The sequence below is a fragment of the Stegastes partitus genome, unplaced genomic scaffold (assembly GCF_000690725.1).
Source record: "Stegastes partitus isolate 25-593 unplaced genomic scaffold, Stegastes_partitus-1.0.2 Scaffold138, whole genome shotgun sequence".
In the NCBI taxonomy this organism is placed as follows: domain Eukaryota; kingdom Metazoa; phylum Chordata; class Actinopteri; family Pomacentridae; genus Stegastes; species Stegastes partitus.
Genome location: NW_007577869.1, coordinates 466,245 through 486,628, shown reverse-complemented (window position 1 = coordinate 486,628; position 20,384 = coordinate 466,245). Strand labels below are relative to the sequence as shown.

At 42.2% G+C, this 20,384-nt stretch overlaps 1 protein-coding gene across 1 annotated transcript; it reads left to right on the top strand.

The window, feature by feature from the left end:
* The first annotated feature begins 4,449 nt into the window (after positions 1–4,449).
* On the top strand, positions 4,450–20,342 carry LOC103355229 (1-phosphatidylinositol 4,5-bisphosphate phosphodiesterase zeta-1). The gene is made up of 11 exons (XM_008278929.1): positions 4,450–4,642; positions 5,978–6,179; positions 9,384–9,528; positions 9,839–9,991; positions 11,679–11,870; positions 12,005–12,161; positions 13,207–13,323; positions 15,428–15,600; positions 17,444–17,570; positions 19,758–19,907; positions 20,179–20,342. The coding sequence occupies exons 1-11, from the start codon at positions 4,450–4,452 to the stop codon at positions 20,259–20,261; spliced, it is 1,692 nt and encodes a 563-aa protein (XP_008277151.1). The 3' UTR covers positions 20,262–20,342.
* Positions 20,343–20,384: the final 42 nt, after the last annotated feature.

Sequence of the window (20,384 nt, the reverse complement as noted above, 5' to 3'; positions counted from 1 at the left end):
AACCACCTTGACTTCTCCATGATGTCCTGAGAACACCAGGCGAGCTTCTTCTTATAGCTAATGACCAATTTTTGGCGGTGTGTGACGTAGTGTCGTAAAGCGTTAGGCACCTTTCGTTAGAGATTATACCTGCTCAACCTGAATTGCGTAGGTCAAGAACAAGTGTTCATGACACAGAGTGGGTGTGAAAGAGGAGCCCTTCTCCTTATCGCACTTCAGTGTACCTTTAAAATGATTTTAAAGCCGTAAAATGAAAGTCAAATTATTGCATAACCTTGCCTTCGAGGGGCTACTTCTCCCGTACAGTTTGTTCTGTATTTGCATAAACCTACTCAAATTAAAGCTACGATAACACTTTAATGTAGTATCTATTATTTTATTTAAAATGAACACGCTGAAGCACACCACCAAAAGAACAAAAGTGTCGAGCTGTCCAAACACTTAGGCTCTATCGATGGTATGCTACCAGTGTATAAACTATATACGCACATTCTGAATGCCAAAACTTTGATGGTTTCACTCACTCACAGCTCCTTACCTCTCTAGCTATCCGCTGACATCAGGCATTACCTCTAGTATTCTGCTGTCTGACTCAAAGCTCCAACGAGCCAATGAATACCAAATGAGCTTGAGGAAATCCAGCTTGGAATACACTGTCAAAAGGAAACACGGTGCGCCCCCACCATCCCGTATTCAGCTACAGAGTCACATTTCAAAAAGGTGCACAAGTCACAGCTGTTCGTCTCTTAAGCATCCGAGCAGGTGTGGTTTGATTCTGGCTTGCCACGATATTAAATGTGAGCCCTGCGCTTAGATAAAACCACGAGCCGTGCACATCATTGTATGAAACACAGTGCGCTGATTTTCCCACAGTGGCAGCACAGGTGGTGCATCTGAGCTCCACATGTGTAATGTTACATTCCCACACAAGCACACATATGGTCAGCTGATCTTTTATTCACCATCCACCCTCCAGTATGCACAGATGCACACAAGCAAAAAACTGACAGCTCCATACACAAGCACGCTCTGCTCTCAAATGAGTCCGGCTAACCGACTGTGGAGAGAGGTGCAGTGATGCAGAGACAGGGGCCATACACAGGGCTTCATGTTCACTGCCTGGGAATTATCACATCAAACTCGTATGCCCAATGGTTCTGACAAGCCCAAGGCCAAACCATTAAAGCCTGGTGTAGACAGAAATGACTCTGCTGGACTATGACTAGGCAATGACTATTGTTGTGCACCAATGATTCCCACCACACCAGTAGCATTCAGATTTACACAGACAACCAGGAAGGATGTTCATGCCAAACTTGGTATAAAAAAACAACAACAACAACACCGAATTAGTGGACATGTTTTCCAAGCTTCACTGACATGGAGAGATCAGTTTTCATGATATATTCATGCTTTCATCCTCTGTAGCTTTGACAGTTTTTTTTCAGAATGTGGACTTTATTCCATGAAATTAATACCGCTGGAATCAGTCTCTGGTGCTCTGCAGTGTATTTGCATGATGTATTCACACATCATCCTAGTGCACCCTGTAGCAGACGCTGGAGATACCAGTGCTTCAATTAACCGTGCTGTTGTTGGAAAGTGTGAGCAAGAAGTCATTTGGATCGGCACAGTCGAGGAACACACCTGCCAAGGCCACACAATTACAAAATGATCAAGTTCCAGCTGCACTATTTGCTGAAGAAACGCCACCAGCGGCAGTAAGACACCACTTAGATGTGTACTGCTCTCAACAAACTTTGGGAACAGTTGCAGAATAGAATAGAATAGAATAGAATAGAATAGAATAGAATAGAATAGAATAGATTGTCAATTTCTCTATGGATATATCCTGGAAATATGGAGGAACCAAAAAGACATTTCTCTCTCACCTTGTATTCGTGCCATACATTAAAATAGGATCAAACTACAATATAAAAAAGAATAAAATAAAATAAAATAAAATACATAAAAGTCAAGCTATGTACACTGGTGGTAATGCAATATAGTGACAGCTTAATGATAGTTTATGTCTAAACGGCCACACTCTACAACCACAGATAAATACCATATGGTGTTTTCTATCTGCTAGGAAACATCCATTCATCCATTATCTATACACTGCTTAATCCTCACTAGGGCGAAGGCAGGGAACACCCTGGACAGGTCACCAGTCTATCACAGGGCTACACTTAGAGACAGACAACCAAGAACACTCACATTCACACCTACGGACAATTTAGAATCACCAATGAACCTCAACATGTTTTTGGACTGTGTGGGAGGAAGCCGGAGAACCCGGAGAGAACCCACGCTGCACGGGGAGAACATGCAAACTCCACGCAGAGAGATTCCGGTGCCCCCACCAGGATGCGAACCGACAACTTTCTTGCTGCGAGGCAACAGTGCTTGCTAGGAAACATGATGAGCAAAGTAAGTAGCCATGGTTAAGCATTTTTGACTTGAAAAATGTCTACAGCGCACCAATGACAGTCTCAGAAACATGGTTTTACGCTTGTGGGGGTTTCATAAGCAACAAACATAAGTAACTAATCAGATGAGCTTTAGGGAGGGACTTTCTGTATCGTTATTCATCATCAGAATCGGTTTCTAGTTCAAACATGGATGCTGAATTACTCCAATATTCAAAGCCGTTATCTAGAATAGAGTCGTTTTACAGTGCTTGAGCAGGGCTGTCGGTGAGCTGGTGTGCTTGAGCTGCAGAGATAGGCGTGGAGAGGTAAGTTTAGTCAGGTTCATTGCACACCATCTTTGTTTAGAATGTTGGAAGCAGGCCATCATTTGCCAATTATCAATAAACAACATACAGATGAGGCTGCTGAAACTGTCATTAAATTACAGCTCAGAAACCAAAGTAGTAGGAAAATAGAAAACTTGAATTCCCATCCAGGAACAGGTGAGACATTTCATGGATGAAAGTGGTGAATCCTGACATTGGCATCCCCCAACTGCCAGTGACTGTAAATAACTGGAACTAATGTATTTTGACACAGCTCTGCCTAAACAGACCTTCTGTGTGTATTTGATTATTATATTCACACTTGCAGTCATGCTGACATACAGTATGAACACTTCATTAGAAATATGACAAGAAAAACACTTCACTCAGTCCAGACGGCTGCTCTCACCAGGCGGGAGCATGAAGGCTGAAGCTCTCTTCACATATACTCTACTCTGTCTGTATTTATTTATTTATTTATTTTACCATCGCTCATTACTAGAAAAACGACACACAAGGTGAGTTTTAAATTTTTTCTCTGCCACACGTCAGTTAAAGATGTGTGTAAAGCAGTTAAGATCGTCGGTTGGTTTTTATTCATGTCCTTAGAATAAGAATGTTTTGTCACCATGGTAACAGCTTTGTGTATCTCTCCAGAAAGCTGTTAAAAAAAGTCAGAGTAGCTTTATCCCCTTCTGTTTTTCCTAAATAACTTCACTACAAGGGCTCAGAAACCATCCATATCTGAGGTAAGCTGCTGTTTATGTGATATGTCATTGAGTTTTCAGGAAACACTCCCGCCGGAGTCGCATCTAAGCTAATTCTTCCTGAGTGACTGTGGCTTACTGGCAGCAAAATGTTAGTTTGGCAACAATGATGAAGCTGTTTTTTTAAATCCACTTCTAATTTCAGATTGGTGATGTTCGTTGGTCAGTTAATCACAGGGACCTTTTGTTTTAGCTACAGTCGCTGCAATTGCATAAAAGGTTAATGGAGATGATAGAGGAGACGGTTGCTTTGCGTTGCTCACACTGCGGTGACAGATGCGGTGGGAGAGCGGCCCACTGCAGGGTACCCGGTGAACAACACTGGCTGAGGCATATGTCTGAACTGTGAAGGGCTGTTGAACAGAGAGATGAAAGGTTTGGAGGGAAAGTGACACACAAAGCCAGAGAAAGTCACAGACACTTTTGTCTCACTGACTGAGAGCAATGACAAGCAGAGGAGAGGGACTCGAATGAGGAAAGTTACACAGATGTAGCCTCAGTATTTGATGGAAGTAAGAGATAGGAGAGGGAGGAAGGGAGGAACGGAGGGTAAGAGGATGGGAGAACTTTGTCTCTAGCAAACACCCTGACTTCTCTTTTATTCTCTCTCATGCCGAGTTTGAAAAAGTAGTATTTTAACAGTGAGCTCAGGTAAAAGCTAAGACACATCCCTGGGATGACATTTCTATTCACTATTTCTTCCTGTATATTTTTAGAAGGCAAGTGATGTGTTGTGTCTTTGAAACACGAGTGTTTAAAATATCTACAAAAATGACAACATAAAGAATATTTTGAAGTATTAATCCTTAAATGGACCTAAATTTAACACTTTCAACATTATCACGATGGATATTCTAGCTGGAGGTTTCACAAAGACGCTTGAGAACAATCCCGCTGCATCAACAACAAGGGTTTAAGAGGCTATATGATTGTGTGCAGATCATGATGAAGAGAAACAAGGCCCCCTCCTCCAGGAGAGCTGAAATCCAGCATCTGCACCAATCCTATGCCTCGGGCCACACGGCTTTGCCTGCCGCTGCCCTCCTAAGGTTCCTCCACAAGGAGCAGATGGAACTCACAGCAAATGAAGAGACGGCAGAGAGTTTGATAGACAGATATGAGATTGAAGAGGCAGGTGAGTGAAGGGAGTGTTGTGTGCCATGTCAGGCTGCTTGCTGCTCATTACTGTGGGTAAAAAAATGGTTCCGTTCTTTAAGGACTAAGGCGCTGACGTGTAATGATGCTAATTTAGTTCGAACAGAAGTTGAGGCCTGAGCTCCAGTGGTACCTTGCTGACAAAATGATTTGCTGTAAGCCCAAGAGCTGAGGGTAAAAAATGACAGAAGGAAAGTAGAAGAGTCAGGCACGTCAGTGGACCAGGAGACCAGATGTTGTCTAAGGCCCAGCGTACTGCAGGCTAAATTCACACCATCGTAAACAGCCAAACACAGAAAACAACCCGGCTCACAGCTTGCCTCTGCAGTAAACATAAAGCAGACGTCACTTTCTCACAGTATGTTCTGTGTAAGAAAATGTTTTTAGCAGCAGTTTACTTTTTTTTTTCTCTGTACTGTAAATTAATTTAATCAATTAGCTTAAAACAGAGCCGGCATAAAGTCTACAATATGTATTCATCCACACAACCGGTTTCAAAATTCAACCAGAATCTGAAAGAGTGATCCTCTAAACTGCTGAATGTAAAAGCAGATGAACAAGCCATTAGCGACACAGCCAGTTGAATTTACCTTTTTTTTTTTTTTTTTTACAGCTGATACTTTCACTTGTCATTGCAGGAAAAGCACAGCTGAGACATTTTTAGTTAATGGGGCCTCCGTTACACTCTTTAACTCTGTTTTGACACCGAGCTGATGTGCACAATAGCAGGATCCTGCAACTAGCTCACCAAAATAGAATGTGGTCATTTTTCATCTTATTTAGATTTGGTCTCAGTAAAGCTGCTCATCAGCTGCAAGAGTTTTATAGATACCCCAGACTAAATGTCCTTATAACCACAATTATTTAGCAAATCACAATAGTTGCACAGAAACCTTTACTGAGTAGCTACAGTGTGGTCTACAGGTTGGCCTGTTGGTCGGTCCTACACTTTAGTCCAGAATGAAATATCTCCTCAGCTACTGGATGGATTGGTATGGAATTTATACAGACACTCTTGGTCCCAGGAGGATGAATTAAAATGATCATCCTGGCTTATAATGACTGCTCATCTAGCACCATCATCAGATCATTTATGACCAAATACCTATAAAGCATGAGCCACAGCTGCGCTACTAAACAAAGACGGTGAACTCTGTACACTCTTGGTCTTGTTATTCCACTGACTTATTGTATAGTTGTAACAACAGGAGCAGGGTTTCTGCTTGACTTGGTGTTGTAATCTTGCTTTTAAACTTTAATGATGATTGTAAGTGTCAGTGCCAGCGTTTAATTCATTCCTTCTTTCCTCCTCCAGCCAAAGAAAGCAGGTCCATGACGTTTGAAGGCTTCCTCAGGTACATGGAGTCCAAAGACTGCTGTGTGTTCAACCAGGCCCATGCATCCGTGTACCAAGACATGGACCAGCCTCTGCCCAGTTACTTCATCTCCTCATCACACAACACCTACCTGTTGGGAGATCAGCTGGTAGGAAAGAGCCACTTGGATGCCTATGTTAGGTAGGGAAGCAGTGCATGCACACGACAGCACTACAGAACAAAACAAAACAAAACAAAACAAAGAACTTTGCTGCCAGAGAAACTATACCATGCAGAAGTTTTGAGGCACCAAAGTGAGGACGCTTAAAAGTAACGCCAGAAATAGTTTCTATCCATCAATGAACCTTATACAAAGTGCAGCAGAGAGGCAAAAAAACAAAATCCAATTAATCTTTTGCCAGACCTCTCCTTGCCTTTAAGTGTCAGTGTCTTCTGTTCCTTCATGTGATGCCAGGATGAATCAAGGATGTTGAGATCAGGGCTCTGTGGGGTCCACAGCATCTGTTCCTGCACTGCTTGTTCTTTTTGTCACTGATGCAAGTTTCTCAGGGTCATTGTTCCACTGTAGATTGAATTTTGGGCCAATCAGGTACCTCCTTGATGATGTTTAGCGATGGGTAGCAGATCCTGTAAGTTGCATGGCGGTTCCACTATAGACTGAACTTTGTTATGTTCTTCAAATCATTCCTGAACAATATTTGTAGCATGGCAGGGCACACTGTCCTGCTGAAAGAGGCCATCAGGCAATCTCATTGCCATGAAAGTGTGTACACCAGTCTGCAGCAATGTTTAGATCGCTGGTCCATGTCGAAGTAACGTTAACATGATTGCAGGACCTCAGGTTTCCCAGCAGTATGTCCAGAGGCTCACACTGCCTCCACCAGCTCATCTTCCTCCCATAGTGCATCCTGCTGCAATCTCCTCCTCGTCAATTAAAGTGTGATGGACACATGCCGTTGTGAGGACAAAATCAATGTTAATCACTCTCAGCAGTTTTAATCACGTGGCTGATTGGCAGCATATATAATTAAAGGTCAATGTCTACTTACACATTAGCCAAACACCACCTAGTCTGTGAAATTCATTATATTTTACTAATCTGCTACTTACTATATAGAAACAGCACAAAAAAAAAAGATAAATCCCATTTAAAAAAACCATTTGGCTGAAATACCGATACAAAATGCCCTTGATACGAGATTATCCTCTCCATTCAGACCTACATGTTTGTTATTTGGATACTCTCTTTCCCTCTCGTTTCATTGACCCACTCGTGTGCTGAGGCAGACAGTGAAATTGCTGTGGTGTCTTTATGGGACAATGGAGGTGATTACAAAAGAGGCTGATGGCAGCAGAAGTGCAGTATTTATGGCTCCAGTGAAAGTGCTGAGTGCCCTGACCGGCTGGTAAAGTGGAACCCTCCAACCCAGCAGCCTGGAAGCTCTGGTTTACTTTGATAATGAAACAGTGATCTCAAAAGGGGGAAAAAATGGCAGGAGCAAGAGGCTACTTTTTAGAAATCCCACTCGCTCACAGGTGGGAGAGGGTGGAAAATAAAATGACCAGATATTGGGTCGGTATTTGTTTGGTGAAAATAAACATGCTTCACAAGAGCTTGGCAAAGGGATGGTAAGTCTAGTTACCTGGTCTTGTTGTCCATCATCAAAATGCTTGAGCTTAAAATGTGCATCATGACGAATAAACTGCCAACAACACAGGACATTATTCACACCTCTTGGGAAATGAGAAAAAAGCTCCTGGTTTGTTTTCTGCCTGTTCGCAGTAGCGTTAGCACCATGACAGGAAGCAACTAAGAGACACATTTTGAAACAGAAAGTCAGATCTCAGTGTTATAATAAAGGCAGAATGAAACGTTACAATAGTTTGGCAGGTTTTGCTAATTACTGATCCAGTAGAAATAATGCAAACTCATTTTTGGTTTTCAACCATCTGAAGTTCCCTTCGGTTCTTTCCACCTCAGGTTCCATCAGTCTCCCTCGTCGCCTTCTTTGTCAGCAACACAATGGCTCTTTTTCTTTTGCCAGGTAGACTTTGAGTTTTTCCAGTTTAGTTTCAGTTCAGTTTGTTCTTTCAACTGTAAAGCGAGTCTTAATTTTCTTAGGAGATTCCAGACCTTGTGTCAGAGAGAATTGCGTAACGACAGCAAGGCTTACAGGAAACCAACCTAAAGGCCAGTGGGGTCATTATTCTATAGCCATTATGTTGTACAATCAGCATTTACTTCATAATGATAAGCTGAAGCAATAAACTTGCCCTTTGTCACCATGTCCCGTGGATGTAACGCATAAGAGGCTACATACATACTTGTCAGTTCAAAATCTGGCTGATATTTGGCGACTTTCCACTGCAGAAACAATCTATTTCGCCTTTATGCGGTGTAGGATCTAACTGTTTCAGTCATGACGCTCATCTTCAGTGCACCAACACAACAACAAATGGTACTTACTGGATCTAACTCCAGTTCTATGAGCCTGCAGGAAACAGAACACTCAGATTTGTTATGTTATATGGTGAACTTTGTGCTTAAGATGGTGTAGAAGTGCAGAGAAATAGCTCTTGTTGACTTCTCAAAATGTATAGACTTGCTGAAACACTGAAGCTGCCCACAAAGTTCCTGCAGTAGGACAACAGTGTCCCGGTGGCTTCGAGGCTATATAGAAGTAGTTCTAAATTTGGAGAAATACACTTAATTGCTTGAAGACTGATACCACTCACATGTCTCTGCATCAAAGCAAAGAGCTGCTTAGCCTACTTAGCAACTTAGCATCACAAAAGAAGCAGAAGAAAAACATCTAGTCTGGATGCCGCAATCATTTACATTTAAAACAGCAACGTACTGGTAGAGAAGCAAAACCATTCAATGCAGATTTAAAATGTCTGGAGAATAAAAGAGGAAATAACCTTGCATCGTGTGATATTTGCAGGAAAATATATTATTGTCATAGTGGTTATTTGCTCCAGTGTCAAAGTAATATCATTTTTGTTGCCCAACACCAATAGAAAGCAATATGGTAGAAGATCAAGGCACATTTTGTACACATGTAGAATTGTAATGTGTTAAACTGGTACTATTTTCATAAACAAAAGCACAAAAAGGGAAATGCAAACACACAATTTTATGGTTTTAGATGAGGTGATCCTGAGCTAGGTTGGATTCAGTTATTATGTACTGATGTAACTGATCACATCTATGAGAGGAGTTATGACCTGTGAGATCTTTATGGAAAAGAACTTGCTCAGTTTTCCCCCAGAACCCTACTTACATATTCTCCTAGTCTACACTGTGTCTATTATAGCCCTGCCACAGCTCCGTGTGCGCATGCATCTCATGTATGTGTGTCTGTGTGCACGTGTGTGGCACAGCGCTCTGAGAAAAGGCTGTCGCTGTCTGGAGATTGACTGCTGGGACGGACCAGACGCGGAGCCTATAGTTTACCACGGCTACACCCTCACCACCAAGATACGTTTTAAGGATGTCATCACCACCGTGGAGCAACATGCCTTTGAGGTACAAGCATATAGTTTTGTTCCATGATATGGAGTTCCTCTTCTTAAGTGGTGCCTTAGGTATCTAGTTCACTCTTGCCTCAGTAGGTACCAGGAGTCCCTACTGAGCTGCATTTGCTCTAATTAGTAACCTCTCTAATAGAAATGCCTTGTCTGCAAACTATCTTTGATATAGCAATTCAAGCCATTCCCTGTGAAATGTGTGCAGACTCTGCAGAGAGAGCATCCAAGTTGATGCTAATTGTTGGAAATAGAGCATAAATCATAATTTTATTTATTTTTTGTGTTCTGGTGATATTATTTCCTGACAGGTGTCTGCTTACCCAGTGATCCTGTCTTTGGAAAATCATTGCAGCAAGGAGCAGCAGGAAGTCATGGCCAAGTACCTCATCTCTATCTTAGGGGACAAGCTGCTGACGGCTCCACTGGATCATTCAACTGCTGGAGATTTCCCAAGCCCAAATGTAAGACCTATAAGAAGCGAGAGTTAGGCAATGTTAGCGGCTAGAAGAAGAATCTGCGTGTAATGTTGGCGCTGCGAGTACAAGCGGAGGACTGACGGTGTTTGCATGTATAAACCCTTATCGGCTGTCATAGCAAAGCAAAACAAGGAGCAAATGAGACCTTTTCGTCGTCACGGAGGGCCTCATTAGTTTCATTCTGAGGCTCCGTGTGTCTCTCTCCTCAGCTAGCATGTAGGAGTAAATGGACATCTGCATTCGCAAGCCCCTTTAATCTCTCTGAGAGTCACGAAATCTAACGCGATCCTGAGAAGTGTCCATCACTTTAAGCATGTTGAGGCACTCGAGCTGATAGTTCATTTATATTACCCTGATTGGGTTCTGACTTCTCCTCTGAAAGCATCTGTCTCAGCTCATTACAAAGCAACCGGCCTGAAAGACACTGACACAGTCACTCCAGTCAATCGAACATGATGAGGGGAATGAAGGGGTTTCTTCTCCAAGCGCAGACGAATGCGCGCTACGTCTGACTTCCACTGCTTCAGAATTTAGTGCAAAAATGGAGTTATGTTTTATCCTCAGAGTGCATATTCCCCATATCGCTTTTTATCTTTATGACTTTGGAAGTCGGCGGGGGGCGGGGGGGCTTTCCATAGGAGCCTCGGCACTAATGGTTTCATCTCCACTATTAACCCCTGCAACTGGAACACTAAATCAGTATTCATGTTTTAAATTCATGCAGCCTCACACCCAACTTTCTATGTAATTATGAAAGTGGAAACCAATCTGCAGTGTTCGGAATTGCTCATTACTTGCGCGGCACTCCGACCAGTTACATCAAAGGTTTTAAAGCTGTTTACCAAGTTGTCAGAGTCGAAGATGTAAAAGCCACTTGTCTCGGCTCTGTTTCCTAATTATCCAGCGCTTTAGTAGAATTAGAAATAAGTTATAATTAATTAACATGTTATTACACTACTTTATCCTATTTTTACTGTCAGCATGAAGCAAAACTCCCCTCAAGAACCGCACATGATATCCTAAATCGGCTCGACCTCAGCGAAGCCTCTATTTTAACTCTGCGGACTGTATAATTTTGCTTAAGCGTGATAAAAACTGAAAGAGTGCAGTAAAGCAGTGCCAAGTGGAGCTTGTAATTTTTGTACTAGATGGCCCCTTACAGGTTGCTGATGTTGTCATTTTTTGCACATCGTGCCCGTGCATACAGTATGTTACAATGGCCTCCTGTCGTATGGCTTACCACAGAGCTGCATCCAGACCATAATGTTTTGTTTGCTCTGAGCATATTGCTGCTCATTGGCAAACAGAGTCGCATACAGTACTGACAGCTTTGGAGTCAGGACAGTGAAAATATAGCAGCAGATGTGCGATTTGGTGATTTGAAACACCTGCTGCTTCTCTTTTCTTTCTTCTTATCTTCCCAAACTTGGCTGTGGTATACATGCAATGGTGTTGCTCTTTGAAGAAAAGCATCTTTGCGGCAAATCATAGCGTGGGAAGTTTGTGCAAAAAGAGTGTTTTGATGTTTGTGTCCTAAGTTTTAGGGTACAGTTTGATAAGATTTCTGTGGTGGCTTTACAAGTGCAGCAATGATTGCACAGTGCATGTCCATAAATGAGGTGCATGTCCTTTCATTCATCTGTGAATTTACATATATGTGTGAAAACGCCAGGACCTGAAATATAAGATCCTCATCAAGAATAAAAAGGTTAAACCTGAGACAAAGACAGAGGAGCCATCAGGGTCAGAGAGGAGCGCAGACGAGGTCGAGGATGATGAGGAGGAGGATGAGGAGGAGGAGGAGGAGGATCACCAAAGTAAAGCAAAGTTCTGGCGGAGCAGAAAGGCAGGGCCAAAGAAGACAGTAAGTTAGTCAGACTAAAGCAGAGACTAGTTTGAAGCAGGTATAGACAACATGATTTTGAATGAGGACCAGAAGGCAAAGCTCTCAATGTGATGTTGTCTGAATTCTGTCTTTGGTTTCTGTGTCACGAGCAGAGGAAGAGGAAGGTGGTCGCCCAGGCAATGTCTGACCTGGTGATATATACAGGATCCGTCAAGTTCGTCAGCTTTAGTCACTCCAAGGACAACCAAAACTGCTACGAGAACACATCCATGGCAGAGAAGAAGGCTCGCAAGCTAATCAAATCCTCAGGTGAGAAGCAATCTATTGGTTTGAGTTATGAGACAGGCAAAAGGAAAGCCTAAATTCTGGGTAATAAAGAATTACTAAATCTAAATATTACAAACTATAACTCTGATGAGCCCAGCAGATTCATTTGATTTATCATTACGCCGAGCTCTTTCTGCTCTTTGGATGAGAAATGCAATTATACCCAGGGCCATAAACTTCCATAATAGTGAGAGCATATTGAACATGACATATACAGCATAGGGGAATACTTTTTAGGGAATAAAACACAACAGCACAAGCCCAAAAATGTGCCTTGTGCTCTCACTGCGGCGGAAGTGAAAAGAGCCCACAGAGGTTTGAATCAACGGATAATCAGTTAAACTGTCATCACGCTGCTGTGCTGCAGTATATTGGAGAAACAGAGTGATGTAGAGAAGTGAAATCTGTTCCTGCTGAGGAGGAATGACACTTTCCAGACACACAGCTGCATTATGAGCTGGTTTGACTTGGTTGGCAGGGACCATTAACAGTCTTAGCTATGCTGGAGCAGTAAAAACCTGGTTGTTTTGTCAAGCCCTGCAAGAAAACTACACCGCTATGGTAATGATGCCGCACAGACTGAAGCTGTGTGTTTGTCTTGTAGCCCCCAGAGTGAAAATAATTAATCGTGCATTAAAATCTAATCAGAAAAAAGGAGTTTCCACCTTTTTAGATATTCTCTGTCTATTTGACTGTAAGAAAAAAATAGTGATTAACTTGGCGTGTCCTTTCTATAGGATTTAATTACTTGTATTTGAATAAAAGCAACATAATCATTAAACAGATTCAATAATCATAACAGTAATGTCAAGAACAAATTGGAGAAATGTAAAAAAGCGTCCACGTCCCTGCAGACACACATCAGCGCTCTCACCGGATCACTGCATCACACAGCCACTGTGACTGATTTGGATTAAATAGTACAAGATCATAGGAATGACATCTGTGAAGTCTGTGGATGTTCACATTAATGAGTGTGTCAGAGGACATGTTTGACCTTTGATGTGTCGTGTTTGCCGTCTCTCAGGTCCGGATTTTGTTCAGCACAACCAGAAGTTCCTCAGCAGGATCTACCCTGCAGGCTCGAGAACTTCCTCCTCCAACTTTGACCCTCAGGAGTTTTGGAACGTCGGATCGCAGCTCGGTGAGTGTTGGACACGAACACGTAGCTTTTCAACACACAAGAGGGACGTCGTCAGGCTTGTTCTGGTGATCGGTTCGAGATCTGGGTGGTGTTTGGAGGCCGGGTCAACGCCTTGAGGCTCAGTCTGCAACAATGTTATGGTTAGATATGTGTTATAGGAACATCCACGTTAGTGCCAAGACGTTTTCCAGCAGAATACTTCATGCAATCAAATGATCAATGTTATTCAATCCACCTGATTCACCCGTCAGTGGATTTAATGTTGTGCTGCACATTCATATTTACTAAAGTAAAGAAATCTGAAATAACTTTCATGACTTAGCAAATGCAAGTGCCACTTTTCACTCACTTTTGCACAACTTTCCAAGTGCATTCAGTATTATCTAACACGCCTTTAGGAGCGCTCAGGAATAATGGAAATGTTTATGAAGCATTTAATTAATTGAACCAATCTAATTACAGAAAGGAGTAAAGCATAAATAATAAATAAATTACATCTGATTAATACACTACATAAATTATTAAGTAATTAGCTCATTTATTTTTGAATAATTATTATTGCACATTTTGAATGAGCAATAAAGCAGACAATTAAAATGATAAATTAACTAATAATAAATATGTCAAGTGTAAAAGGGTATTGAAACATCCCCAGAGGGATTAGTGCTTTTCTCTCTGTCACCTCCATTTATCTCATGATCAACACCCTAAAAACACCAATTTAAACGCTTGAATACCTAAAAAAAACAAAACATTTTTTTTAGATTCCTGTGTCAGCAGTGTCATCAGGAATCAGAAACATATTGACACACACAGAACAGCCATCGCCATCAATTACAAGCTTTTGAAATGAAGAGAATCCAGAAGTTAGATTGTCAAACTTCAAAGGGAACAACCTGAACAAGCATCCTGTCCATTAGCAGTGAAAAGAACATTTCATTCCAGTCCGCAGCCTGACCACCTCATCTGTGTTTTCCCTGGAGCAAACCTTCTCCCGGCCGTTATCACATCTCTTCTAAATCAATTTGCAACCTCATAAATGTGTTTTTTTTTCTCTCTCCCCCTTTTCTTTAAACTACAGCCATGTCTGGGTCAGAGCTCAGCTTTTTTTCCCCTCCACAGTTATTTCTTTAGAGTCAAGCATGAGCATTGGGCTTGGCTCCACATAACATGCCATGGCTTTCCAGGGTAACTATGCTTTGAAAAAAAAAATCATAAACTTCACATACTGCAGCCTTCCAGTAATGCATGATTTACCCACAAGGTTAAAAGTTACATCTCTGATCTGTGTGACACCGTCTTGGCCAGTGTTCCTGTCACTCTGTCTGCCTTTACACATCCTCCACCTCCACCTCCACCCGTCAGTCAGCCGCTGACTCTGACATGCTGATCGCTCTGCAGACTGTCTACGTGCCGTGGTGGCAGCTGTGCAGATGGTGAGCTGTACTTTTCACAGTTGCGGGAGGGCTGCGGAACAAAGCGGCAGCCTAGATGGATCAATTGCAGTTAGATGAGCAGCACATCCGCCGGGCCTCACAGGAAAAGTGTAGAATTAGATCCAGTGCAACGTGTTGATTCAAGCAAAATTAAACAGGCTTCTTTGCATTATTTATCTTTGTTTTTCCAGGCTCACCAGGGATTTCTTTCCAGCCAGACAGAGATGTAAATCAAATCTTTTGTCAGGATTACATCTGTTCCTTTCTTTTATCTGGTAATCTGTTCGCATGTCTGAAATGTGCAGTCACTGATGATGCTGACGATGATGCAGCGCACACAGCAGCACACGGCTTTGCACTGCAGAAGAATCCACTACACAGGCAGTCATTGCACAGTTAGGGACTTTGAATGCCTCACTGACGCAACGTATGCCATTGTTGCAGAAACATTTCAAGTCATTGTATAATTTAACTCTCGCCAGCAGAATGAAAGAGAGCTTTAGAAAAAGGAAGGTATGCAGGGATCATCTCATGCTGCTTGTTTTATTTTAACAAGCTTTACACACTCTCAATTTGTTCCTTTACTCCTTTTTTCTTTTTTTTTTTGTGCCACTGCTTTGTGGCTTCTTATTTTCACTGTTCCAAGATTGTCCCATGGTGTTTTGCAGTGGCTCTCAATTTCCAATCTCTGGGCTTGCCTATGGAACTTAATGATGGCCGTTTCCAGGACAACGGAGGCTGTGGATACGTCCTGAAGCCGGCAGCGCTCATGTCCAGTCAGAAGAGCTTTGATCCCAGCTGCAGCCAGCACAGCCTCAAACCCACAAACCTGCTGCTCAAGGTACAGCTATGGAGCACTGAACTCTGAATAATCCACTCATGGTGGATTTATGGATTAAGGTGTAATGTTACAGGACTGTCTGTGGGTGTGTGTTCTTTACGTGCACGTACGCGCGTGTCTATGCTTCACAATCTAGGGCATTGTGGAGCTCATCTTACTCTTTGCCTGCAGATAAACGCTTTCCTGCCGGATGCTGTGAACCAACAATGATGTAAAACTCCCCGAGAGTGTCTGTTTAATTAGATTATCTCCCTCAGAAAGTAAACGCAAAAGAGAGACAGGGGTGATCTAATGCAATTAGACCCAGGGTCCAATTAATAAATTATCCCTCTTCCATTATTTTAAGCGTCTTGGGGGACAGCAACAGCAGCACTGTGATGTACAGTGTCGACGCCAGATGGCAAAGGGTGAAAGGAACAGAACAGAGTCTTTCTATTGTGTCCACAAAGACAACAGTCATACACCAAGTCCTCTTACAGAGACAATTTGCTTTCATGTGCAGAGACTTGAGAGGTGTCTGAGGCTTTGTACTGCAGAGACAATATGTGGAACTTATGCAGAAAATTGCACAGAGGGTAGATGAGGGAACATCATGCACTGTTACTCAGACTACTGTCAGATAAAGTGAGAATACTTATTAAAGGCTTTTCTTTACCAAACTTCTTACTTAACGTCTAGTTTAGTCATACAGGTTGAAGTATCCGTCTCTGCTTTGTGTTCATCCCAATTCATTGGAACTTTGTGACAATGTAAATAATGATAACAGCGCATTTCTTTGCAGACGACTCTTGTTTGTGTAACACAGAGCAAACTAATAGACGGATGCTAAAGCAACACTTGACACTGTACAGAAGGGTACTTTGTGTTTGGTGCTAATTTGCTAATTTTAGGCTAAACAAAAAGGATGAGCGGCGCAAACTTAACAAAAGCTCTATAAGCACTATACCTAGCCGTGTCTTGAATCTGTTGCTTTGGCTCTGTTATACATCTGATAAGGGAATTTTTTATTTTTTTTGCAGATGATAGTTTATGAAGATGTATAGACTCTCACAAGTTAGACAAAAGCACATCAGACCTTGTCTTCTGATAGAATATGCACACACACACACACACACACACATTCACACACGATGCATGAAATATAAATGTGGTGTTCTCTGTTTTGGGGGTGCCCAGGGAAAACGCCCTACCTTTATGTATTCACATCATCATTCTGTATTATTTGATCACTTGAGGGAAAATCCCACTATCTTGACTCAGCTCTCGACTCGGTGAATCAGATTTATAAGTAGCGTTCGGTGTTGTAACTTAGGTAAGGTCGGGTTTTCAATTTTTCAACGTTAAATTATTCATCCGTTCGGGAAAACAATACGTCCCCCTTGAGCTTTCATGACTCTATTTAGCATAAAACTGTCAGCTATAAGCAACGATGTGTTTTTCCTATAACAACTCTTTATGTAATGATAAGTGCCTGTGCATGCTCTCACAAGAAGGGGCCGTTGTGACTGCGAATGAGCAGAGTGTTTTTGTAGCATGACTTTCGGAGGGGGGAAAAGGGACTGTAATTTTGGGCCGGACACTGTAAAGCTTCATCAGTGCCAAGCGGGGCATGTCGTGATAAGTACATGCAGGTTTGTCTTTGATCAGGGCCGAGGGAAGGGAAGGCTCAGTGTGAGAGGACTGCAGATAAGCCAGCCTTTCTCCAGACTAGTGTAATTACAGCCCTCTTTCCTCTTCTCGACTCTCACTGCCTCTCTTGATTTCTCGTCTGTTCTTACAAATATTTACTGTTTGTCTGTGGTGTAAGTGACTCCTGTCTGTGTGTGTGTTTGTCTGTCTACAGGTGATCAGTGGGTCCAACCTCCCCATCGGCAGGAATGGTAAACCACTGGATCCATTTGTTAGAGTGGAGACTCATGGGATTGCATCCGATTCCCGCAGAAAATGCACACACACCGTCAAAAACAATTGTGAGTGCTGCAACACAAACTGTACGACGGCTGCGTTCATACAACAACACACACCAACGTACACCACCACTGGTCCAGCTGCATTGTGTCAGGTTTGCCTGAGTTGTATTTTGTTAGAATTAACTCACTGAAGAGTGCTTTTTTTAAATTGTACTTTATCAGAAATTAAGAATGACAGATTGCTGAGATTCTATCAGAGGCTTTTGAGAGATTTGTGAGCTTATTCTGCTTTAAGTTGGTCACCGTGTAAAGTGCTGCCTCCATTAAAAATGTGCTGTTGTGGCAAAAGTCGAATGCTGCAGAACAATGACGGAAGTGTGTTAGAAGGAGAGGGAAACCAGACTAAGAGGCTTGCTATGGCTGCACCCAGGATGAATTAGTCTACAGTGCTTTTGAACATCACATGGATCCTGAACATATTCTGTCATATAAGACAAAGAGGGAGAGGAAGAGGAGACAAGAGTCCTGGGGGGCACACGGTGCTTATGCAGGGACATAAATCATAAAAAATCATTTCATGAAACAGATAAGGTCACAGCTGAATAGAGATGAATGCATATTTAGATGAAAAATTGGACGTAACTGAAGAACCTGAGCAAATGTGAACATTTTTCAAATTGTTCAGGGCAACTGGACCTAAATAACACTTGTCGAGCATCAACAGGATAACAAAGATGCTATTGTGGGTCTATTTATTAACTGTGTAGACAACAATGCCAGCTTGTTGGTCACCATTTTGGTCCTGACTGAAATATCTCAACAACTATTAAATTAACTACTGAATGGAGTGTGAGGAAATGTTCGCCGACACCGAGTCGCCCACAGGATGAATTGGAATAATGTCTCCTCTTAGCGGTATTAGCAGGTTGGAATTTAAATTCAAGTACTTGCAAAACTAATGACATTCACGCCAGCGTCAACTGTGCTCCTGATGAAAATTATACCTGCAAAAAAACACCGACGCTTTACAGAGTGACTGGAATGACTAGACTGGTGTTTTTGAACAATGAGCTGTATAAGTGAACGCTAACTCTTCTCCCTCAGCGTGTCCTCTGCTGTGAAGGTACAGTAGCTTCGTTTCACAGCACCGTGACTAAAGACGAGCTTAGTCTATGAGTCATATAAGTACGAAAGCCTTATCTGTGACATATGAATAATAACTCCCAAAACAAGTTTTTGGAGAAACGCTTTTGCTTAACTTGTGCCCACAGTTCTGAATAAATACATTTATGTAATATTTTATATAGAAATCTGAGGGAACCAAAGCTGCAAACACAATGTTAGTATCATATCAACCTATAAACTTCATATGACAAACCTGTTGACACTTTTTAACGTCTGCATTAGCATTCAGCTGAAGTTGTGTCTGTGGCCTCTAACATTTGCTCTCGTCGTTCTTTATTTGGTCTCCGTTAACTGACCAGAGCCACAACACAATCAGTAGTGATAAACACTGACAGTACTAATCAGCTGATGGGGAGGTTTGCACTGTGCAGCACCTGCTGGTCATTTCTTTGATTGATGTTTATGATTTGCCATTGATCTTTTTAATTATTGAAACCAGAATTTATTGTGCACAGCACATCCTTGGGAAAACTTGGGAAAAAAAGTGCTTTCCTTTTCAAAATAGACATCAAACCCTGAGCTGCACATGAACAGGCAACACAACAGAACACTGCTGCATGTCTTTATAATGCACCTACAGAGCATTTCAAAATAAAAGACTGTTTGTTTGCAATAAAGAAACATTTTCACTGTCATTTTAGTCTATAAAATAAATCATATGAAGCACGACTTCACTACTTCAATTAGAAACTATTGTTTAGTTATAATCAACTGTTAGGAATTATTATTACTGTGTTATTACTGTTCTACTGGCTATTTTTTCTTGCTATAGCAGAAACAGTCAGATCACACACACAGCACCGTGTCAGTGATAGAAAATGGTACTAAGCAGTTTGTGCATGCTGATAGAAGGTGAAGCTAAACTAAAACAGCAACGTTGCCATAACACCAAGGCAGCTACAAAGTTAGTTTTCTATGGGTTCATCTCTACCAGCAGCTCTGTCCACATACAAGTAGTCCTGCATTTATATATATAAAAAGATTTATTACAGCCGCTTTAACTAAATCCAAGGATCCCTGCTGATTCTAATCAACTTTTTTCCCCTTTCATTCTGATTACAGCTCTGTGTCCTCACTGGGATGCTGACATGAACTTCAGCATCAGCGTGCCTGAGCTCTGCCTCATCCGCTTCTGTGTCAAAGATCAGACCGGCCTCCTCACCAGCGAGTTTGTGGGCCAGTACACGCTGCCCTTCACCAGCCTAAAGAAAGGTGAGCCACGAGGCAGAAAAAGCGACAATGGGTGGGACGAGGGGGGTGGGGAGGGTCAGACCAAGAGCTAAATTACATCAGGTGACATTGCGAACCATCATTGTATTTCCTGTGCACTCACGGTGTCAGCAGTACTGAAGGTGGGTCCATTGCTCTGCAGGTTGAGCTTTTGCGGAAACGATCCCGTCTATCTATAGGGCGCTCATGTACTGTATTTTTGCAGCTATACTTACCTCTTCTGTTCATGCCTTCCTTTCTTCTCCACCTCCAGGCTACCGCTGGGTGCCTCTCCGGTCTCGAGACGGATGCAGTCTGGATCCAGCCTCTCTTTTCGTCTTTGTCTGGTATTCCTAAAAACAGCTCTCCGTATCAGACTCCCTCTCACGCACACACGCGCCTCGCCAACAGATAGAGGAGCGTGGCTGATGCAGCAACAACAACAACAACAAAAAAATATATAAATAAACCCAAAAAAAA